This window comes from Suricata suricatta, chromosome 5 (genome assembly GCF_006229205.1).
Source record: "Suricata suricatta isolate VVHF042 chromosome 5, meerkat_22Aug2017_6uvM2_HiC, whole genome shotgun sequence".
NCBI lineage: Eukaryota > Metazoa > Chordata > Mammalia > Carnivora > Herpestidae > Suricata > Suricata suricatta.
Genome location: NC_043704.1, coordinates 7,966,031 through 7,975,012, shown reverse-complemented (window position 1 = coordinate 7,975,012; position 8,982 = coordinate 7,966,031). Strand labels below are relative to the sequence as shown.

Sequence of the window (8,982 nt, the reverse complement as noted above, 5' to 3'; positions counted from 1 at the left end):
CTTGCAGTAAAAGGGAGGTGTAAATAAGAGGCTAAGTAAATGAGGGACTGAGGCCTGTGGGCACATGCAGGTAAGCAGTGCGGATCAGGTCGCAGGGTCCAGCTGGTGACATGATCTCCCTCCTGCATCTTAGGTACCATTAGGACCTCCTGCTGTGTCCAGTTGGTAACTGTGCTGTTTGTTGCAGAGACTGCTGACCTTCAGGGATGTGGCCGTCGAATTCTCTCAGGAGGAGTGGGGATCCCTGAACCACAGTCAGTGGGAACTGTACAGAGATGTGATGTTAGAGACCTACGGACACCTCGTCTTCTTGGGTGAGGCTAACTCCCTCTAGATTTCCCAAGCCCCACTCAAAGGTTTTGTTCCTTCCTGTGGAGACTGTCTCTTAGAAGCTTTCTCTTGCATGTCTGAGATTCAAATCCCTACAGAAAAGAAAGAAGGAGGGGTTGGCAGATGTAGAGGAAAGTCTTCATGATGTTTCCTTTCAGGTGAGATTTCCCTTCCTTAGAGTCACATCATCATTTCATAGATGGATGGCCTTTCTAAGTATTGAGTGGCATAAAATGATATTTCTGTCTTCAATATGAATTTCTACTCATGTTGGTAGTGGGAAGACTCAGAAGTGGAGATCAGGATGTGAAACTTGGAAATCCATCCTGTGTGTTCCAAAGGAGCTGTTGGGCAACAGCATTTGGGCATGATTTTCCAGAATTCCAAAATGTCCTCTTTTCTCTACTGAGTCCAACACTGAGTTGAAAGGTAGAATCTCCAGCAATACTCTATTCTTTTGTTCTAACAAACAGGTCTTGTTGTGTCAAAGCCAGACCTGGTCATCTTTTTGGAACAAAAGAGGGAGCTATGGGATGTGAAGAGAAAGGAGACAGTAGCCTCATACCCAGGTAAGTGGGAATGAATGAGGCAATGACAAAGCTGAGGTCCAAATGTGAAGGATGAAGAAAGACCGTACAATGTGATTAGAGCACCCACTCGGGAATGGAAATCAGTTTGGAAAACCTAGTTTTATGTCAATACGTTTCACAGTGGCACATCTGCGTTCCAATACATTACACCCTCACACATCTCTAAGGATTCTCCCTCAGTTCCACTTAAAGGTCCTTCACGTCCACAGTGAGGGCCTCGATAATATCATTGGCTCTCCATTGCTTTGAGGGCTTGGGGTATTCTCTGTGCTTCTGAGGAAGTCTATACTCGTCATTTCTGAGTGTTTGACTTGAGTGAGAAGTCCATAAGGATAGCAGTAGGCATATTGGGATTTGGTGCAGAAATCCCAGGAACACTGGGGACAAAGCCCATCTAAATTCTGCTTAATGTTTTCCAATGTATGGAGGCTGGAATCCTAATCATACAAAATTCAGGCCCACCAGGTTCATCAGTTGAGAAAGCACCTCCCTAAAATGAGAAAATCTAACTCTTTCTTTCACTTCCAACTTTCCATTTTGGGGGCGCATGTGTGGATCAGTTGCTGAAGGATCTGACTTCAGCTGACATCATGATCTCACAGTCAGTGAGTCTGAGTCCCACACAGGCCTCAGTGATGACAGCACAGAGCAACCTTGGAATCCTGTCTCCCTCTCTCTGCTCCTCCCCTACATGGTCTCTCTCTCAAAATTAATTAAAGTAAATTTACAAAATTCAGAAAAGTTCATTTTTGATGGTATTAACTAAAATACAAAATTTCCACTCTATATGTTCCATTCCTCATCATAAAATAATTTAAATCTCTTCGTATTTTCCTAGAATTTCTACCAAATTAGTCACAAAGAAGATAGAACATTTAGAATTCAAAACTTGCAGCTTATAATAAAATCTCTATTCATTTTTTCTTAATCATTGAATCATTTTATAATTTTGTCATGTATGATAGGAAGTTCCTGTAACTTTGTCATATATGTTTGCACGGTCTGAGTAGTTGTATATGAGAATACATAACGATTCATTGTACCAAAAACTTAAATATCATTTGTAATGTTTATTTTTGAAAGATAGAGCAGGCATTGAGGACTGAAATGAGGGACACACCAAATTTGAAGCAGGCTCCTGGCTCTGAGCTGTCAGCACAGAGACCTCCCCAAGGCTCCAACTCCTAGACTCTGAGATCGCGGCATGAGCCCAAGTCCGATGCTTCACCTACTGAGCCACCTACCCACCTCTATAGCTCTAAGACTAAAATCTCAGTGTGTAACCATGAAAGAGGGCCTATTTTGATTTATTAGCTTGTTTTCATGCGAGGAAAATTGCAATGTATATTCATCAGTATCAACCCCAGAAATCTCTAATGAAAGCTCCTATGTATTTAGCACTTAAAAGACACTATTACACAGAATTTAAGGGTATAACTCAATTTTCAGAATCAAGCAAGCAACGTTCATTTCTTTTGAGGTTTTCTTTTTCCAATTTACATTGAGAGATGGAGAGAGAGAGAATGGAGGAGGGGCAGAGAGACAGGAGACAATTCCAGGTAGGCTCCACACTCTCAGTGCAGATGGTGTTGTGGGCTGGAGCTCACAAAGGTTGAGATGAAGACGTAAGCTGAAACCAAGAGTCAGAAGTGCAACCCTCGCTGAGCCACTTACACCCCCCAAAGCCTTTCATTTCTAAACATACAAATAACATCAATGTTGCAAAATATGCCAACAATAACATTATTTAAAAATATGGGGATTACGTTAACATACAATCTGAGTGATGTGGAAAAAACTAATGATTTGGGGCTCCTGGCTGGCTCAGTCAGTCAAGTATCACTTTACCTTAGGTCATGATCTCATCGTTTGTGGTTTCATGTCCCCCATCAGGTTCTGTGCAGACAGCACAGAGAGTGGAGCATGCCTCAGATTCTGTGTTTACCTCTCTCTTTCTACCCTTCCTCTCTGATGCTCTCTCTCCATCTCTCAAAAATAAATAAACATTAAAAAAGATAAGTATTTTAAGAAAAAGAAAAAGTAGAGATTCCTTTTCCCTGAAGGTGACTTTTTCTGATTTCAGTTTTGTGTATGACAAATTCTAATTCTAAGCATCAGACAGTAGCAAGTGGAATGCCTTTACTTTCATTTTTACCTTTCAGCTGTATTTCCAAATGAAACTGACAGCCTCCTTTCAGAGACGTTTACAGGAACTTCCATCCAAAGAGTGTCAGTGGATGGGTGTAAAGGTAGTGCCCTTGAGGATGGACACTTAATGAGAGACCGGAACAAGGATGGGGACAGTGAGGGGCGTCAAGCACACCTGGGGACTCCTATTCCAGACTACGGTGGTGACTGGCATCCATGTGGGGAGGTCTCTGATCAAAGTGCCACCCTCATTACACGTAAGAGTGTACATTTAGGAGTGAATCTCTCTAAATATGACGCATGTGGGGAAATACTTAACCAGGCCTCCAGTGCTGGTGATCAGAAGAGGATTCATGTGGGGAAAAGCCCGTACACATGCAATGAACCTGGGAACATACTTAGTCAGTCATCAAGACTACATATCAATAAGACAATCCATGCCGGACAGAAAGGTTACCTTTGTAAGGAGTGTGGCAAAGCCTTCAACAGGCACTCAGCACTAATTCAACATCAGCGAGTGCACACTGCAGAGAAAGCTTACGAATGTGAAGAAGATGGTAAAACCTTTAATGATGCCTCATCAGTAAATGTACATAGACTAATCCGTACAAGAGAGAAACCTTACACACATAAAACATGTGGGAACGCCTTTCCCCAACACTCACCTCTTACCAATCATTACCGAACCCATAATGGTGAGAAACCATACCAATGTATGGAATGTGGCAAGGCCTTTACTCACCAGTCAGGCCTTAACAGACATCACAGAATCCATACTGGAGAGAAACCTTACCAATGTGAAGACTGTGAAAAAGCCTTTAGGCGTACTTCAGCCCTTATTGAACATCACCGAATCCATACTGGAGAAAAACCTTTTCAATGTAATGAATGTGGCAAGGCCTTTACTCAGCAGTCACACCTTAACACACATCACAAAATCCATACTGGAGAAAAACCCTACCAATGCAAAGAATGTGGCAAATCCTTTAGTCAGCACTCAACCCTTACCAAACATCATCGAATCCATACTGGAGAGAAACCTTACCAATGTGAAGACTGTGGAAAAGCCTTTAAGAGTACTTCAGCCCTTATTGAACATCACCGAATCCATACTGGAGAAAAACCTTATCAATGTAATGAATGTGGCAAGGCCTTTACTCAGCAGTCACACCTTTACACACATCACAAAATCCATACTGGAGAAAAACCTTACCAATGCAAAGAATGTGGAAAATCCTTTAGTCAACATTCAACCCTTACCAAACATCACCAAATTCATACTGGAGAGAAACCTTACCAGTGTGAAGACTGTGGAAAAGCCTTTAGGCGTACTTCAGCCCTTATTGAACATCACCGAATCCATACTGGAGAAAAACCTTTTCAATGTAACGAATGTGGCAAGGCCTTTACTCAGCAGTCACACCTTAACACACATCACAAAATCCATACTGGAGAAAAACCTTACCAATGCAAAGAATGTGGCAAATCCTTTAGTCAACACTCAACCCTCACCAAACATCACAGAATCCATACTGGAGAAAAACCTTATCAATATAACGAATGTGGTAAGTCCTTTACTCGTCAATCAGGCCTTATCAAACATCACAAAATCCCTACTGGAGAGAAACCTTACCAATTCAAAGAATGTGGAAAGTTATTTACCCAGTCCTCACAGCTTAATGAACATCCCCAAATCCATACTGGAGAGAAACCTTAGCAATGTAAAGAATGTGGCAAATCCTTTACTCACCACTCAAGCCTTACCAAACATCACCAAATACATACTAGAGAGAACCCCTCTACCAATGTAATAAATGTGGCAAGACCTTTACCAAGCACGCACACTTTGTTGGACATAAAAGAATACATTCTGGAGAGAAATGTTACTAATGTGAGTAACGTGCCAAGGCCTTTATCCAACGCTCACCTTATTCAACATCACAGAATTCATACTAGATCTAAACTCTACAAATGTTAGAGTATGGCTAGATCTTTACATGACCTTTACACTTTACTTGACATCACAGAATTCATACTAGATGAAAACTTTCCAAGGTAAAACATACAGTAAGGTCTTTAATCACTTTTCAGCCTTTACTCAGTATCACAGAATTCATCCTAGAGCAACACTTCTAATTTGAAGAATGTGAGAAAAGTTTTGTGGACTGTTCAGCCCTTGCTTCACATTGGAAACTTGATTCTGGGGAATAACCACTGAATACGACAGCATGTGGCAAGACTTCTAAGAGCTGCTACACCCTGACTCCTGATCAGAGAAGGAATATTAGGGAAGATGTTGCAAATATACAGAATTTGGAGAGCATGTTAATTAGAGTTGAAGCTTCATTCTACATCACAGAATTCATCCTGGAGAAAAAACCTAAAATTTAAAGAATGTAGTTAAATTTGTATAACTGCTCAACCCTACTCAGGATCGCAGGAGAGAGAAACATTACAAAGTAAAGAATGTGTCCCACCTATAGCTGGAACTCACAACTTGCTCAATTCCATAGCTATCTTACTGTATAGAAAGAGAGAAAGAGAAGAGAAAATTGCAGTGTGTACATGTAGAGTTTGATCCTTCATCAATACTTGAAAAAACACATGAGATTTAAGTCCTACATCATGACATCATGAATGACACGGCTTTCATATCAAATGTACACCAGACAGTGCATGAAAGAAGATAACTTTGAAGACATATTTAGAAAAATAATTGTCACCGAATTCACCTTGGGAAATAGTACATCAGTCTCTATTCAGAAATATATCAAAATACTGATAATAATGAATAATACAAAGTTAAACTCAGTGTACATGCTATTATGCCTCAAAAGATTACATGGATTTGTTGTCGGGAGCTATTCTGACTCACAAGTTGAGAATCCTCCTTCTGAGGTTACAGCAGGTTTGCAAGGTCTCCTTCCATCAGGTGATGACCCACTCAGTTGTTTTTACCTGAGCACCAACACCCCCACCACAAACCCCTTGTTTATTGGTATCTGGTGTGACGTGTCCCCTTATTCTGGCCCTGGTACATGCTGATTGCACCTTGTGGAGGAACTTATTATAGAAACTTCTTTTGCGATTATGGAAGCAACCGTTGCATTTCCTGAGAATCCTGTTTTCCTTATGCTTCTCAAGTAAACAGGCTATTGACCCCCGCTCACAAAGAACTAACTTTTGCCTTTGCTATGCTGGAAACATTGTCTTCTATTTGAATGCTAAGGATACCTTCCTGCCCATATGATTAGCATTAAATCCCTTACATCAATCACTATTGATAAAGATTATGCATGAATCTTCTACAAATCTATGTCCTGGTAAATTGTGACCTATCAAAGAATTTTATCATCAGAAATCACTGTCTAAGGCAAATGCCACTTATGTGCTATTCCCCATACATTTGACCATAAATAAAGCTGAGTCTCAGTCAATGCAGAGAAGCCTGCCTGTTGATCAGAAAGAATCTTGTGTTTCTCTCATCCTTCCTTTTCACCAACACCTTCCATCCTTCAGGGAACCCTGGACCTGCTGGAGCTGAACTCCAGCCCCGTTAATTATAAGGAATAAGTTCACATAATCACAGAGCCAGTAGGTCTCAGAGCCAGCTAGAGATCCAAGAGCACTGATGGGTCCGCTCTAGTCTGGGAGGCATGAGCTAAATGCCATAGTTCGAGTATGAAGGTGGCAGCTTCGAGACCCAGGAAGAGTCAGCATTTCGGTTTGAATCTAAACGGAGGAAAAAAGTCAATGTCCCTGTCTGAAGATCATCAGGAAGAATTCCCTCCTCCCTAAGGGAGGACTTGGCCATCAACTGATTGGATGAGGTCCACCCTCACTAAGGAGGGCAAGCTGCTTTAGTCTACCAGTCTTTACTCAGTCTAAGTGTTAAGCTTACTCAAAACCACCCTCAACAACACCCACAATAATGTTTGACCAAATATCTTAGCACTCTTGGGCCCTGTTGAATTGACACATAAAATTAACCATGACACTATCATACTCCACTAAACAAGAATCTAAACTTCCCAATAAATTGATGTGAATAAAATCCTCAAAATGTCAATAGTAAATGGCAGCTTCCAGTCTAAACTAGTATGTATAATATATATATTCACATATATACATGCATGTTACTTATAGTATATGAAAGTATAATTCTTAATCATTTAAGGAATAATTTTAAGTGTTGTTTCTGTTATATATAAATCACAAAATTCCATCTCTCAAAAAATGTTGAGTCCTATCTCCCATTGGACATGGTGAAATGATGTTTTGAGTATTCATTTACTTGTATCAACATTAAACTTCTAGGTAATAATTAATGGCAATAATTAATGTCTTTTCATTATCATATATTATAAACATTGGTTCATCTTTTTAGTATTAGGAATCAGGCTTAGGAAACCTGATTTATTAATTAAACTTTATTGTATGAATCTGGTGGCTGGCCCAGAATTTGCCACCACAATACCCCATGGCGATGTGGTTGACCTGGTTGTGGTAAACCACGTTGGTGGGCAAAGGCCATCTGATCTTTTGTAAACCTAAGTGTATTTTTAAAGGTGATGGGCATTGGAAAGTCATAATGTTACTAATAAAAGGGCAAAGACCAGGTTCTATGTTTATGGGTATAAAACAGTATTTTCAGAACTTAGATGAAACTATAGAATTCATTTTTTAAAATTAGGAAAAATCCTTCCTATGAGGGTGTTCAGGAGTTTAAGTGCCATGGAACACTTATATAATTCGCTAAAAGTATAAAGTGCTAGTCAAGTATTTGTCATATTTGGGATGCAAAATTTAGTATTGAAGGGTCAGGAAAACATGTCTTTTTGTGGCTTTCGTTTTTAATTTGTGAATTATCTGAAAGATTTAACAACCTGAAAAATACCCACTTAAAAACTTTATACTAATTTTTTTAATTTTAATTATCTACTTGTTTTTTATTATATGTGCAGGTATATATACTAATAGGGGCATATGTGTATTATTTGTATATGTGAGTGTATACATGTGTTACGTGTGTACATGTAGATGTAACATTCAGGAACTTATATGCAATATAATTATTACATGTGTATTTGCATGCATGTGTATTATATATGAACAGCAATAATGATATGTGTGCATGTGTATTATTGAATACAATTTATATATAAAATCCCTGTTTCCACTAGGTATTAAGTAATATAGCAAATGCTGCTAACAGCAAATATTTCATTAAAGTCTAGCAACAGCTTTTTACCTGTGGTAAGTTCTTTGACAGCCATGCCTGCGATTGCCCACACTAAGTTTCAACAAATCGAATGAAAGCCTCTACAGTTAATATGATTGTGGGCTGATTGTCATTAGGTCAGTCTTATGTCATAGTTTTTTTTGAATATTTAATATAATAAGATTTGATGTATTTTTTCCTCCATATTTTATTGTCAAATTGTTTTCCATACAACACCCAGTACTCTTCCCCTTAAGTGCCATCCACCATCACCACCACCTCCTTTCCCCCCTCCCCCTTCCCCCTCAACCCTCAATTCATTCTCAGCATTCAATAGTCTCTCAAGTTTTGCATCCCTCTCTCTCCCCAACTGTCTCTCCCTCCTCCGCTCCCCTGGTTCTCCATTAGGTCTCTCTTGTTTTCCTGCTAGACCTATGAGTGCAAACATATGGTTTCTGTCCTTCTCTGCCTGGCTTACTTCACTCAGCATGACCCCCTCAAGGTCCATCCACTTTCCTACGAAGGGCCATATGTCATTCCCTCTCATTGCCATGTAGTACTCCATCGTGAATATATACCACATCTTCTTGATCCATTCGTCAGGTGATGGACATTTAGGCTCCTTCCATGTTTTGGCTATTGTTGACATTGCTGCTATGAACATTGGGGTACATGTGCTCCTATGCATCAGCA

At 39.8% G+C, this 8,982-nt stretch overlaps 1 protein-coding gene across 1 annotated transcript; it reads left to right on the top strand.

Moving 5' to 3' along the window:
* Nucleotides 1–245: 245 nt before the first annotated feature.
* LOC115291466 (zinc finger protein OZF-like) lies at nt 246–4,851 on the top strand. Its single transcript, XM_029938940.1, has 4 exons — nt 246–314; nt 804–886; nt 3,499–3,651; nt 3,814–4,851. Exons 1-4 carry the CDS (start codon nt 281–283, stop codon nt 4,783–4,785), a joined length of 1,242 nt encoding a protein of 413 aa, XP_029794800.1. The 5' UTR covers nt 246–280; the 3' UTR covers nt 4,786–4,851.
* The last annotated feature ends 4,131 nt before the right edge of the window (nt 4,852–8,982 follow it).

Bases quoted from the DNA above. Each gene is read 5' to 3' on its own strand.
- LOC115291466 (XM_029938940.1), top strand. From the start codon at position 281: ATGTTAGAGACCTACGGACACCTCGTCTTCTTGG. The intron at 887-3,498 runs GCCTCATACCCA...CATATCAATAAG, and splicing joins TGAAGAGAAAGGAGACAGTA to ACAATCCATGCCGGACAGAA. The intron at 3,652-3,813 runs GTAAATGTACAT...TTTACTCACCAG, and splicing joins CCTTTAATGATGCCTCATCA to TCAGGCCTTAACAGACATCA.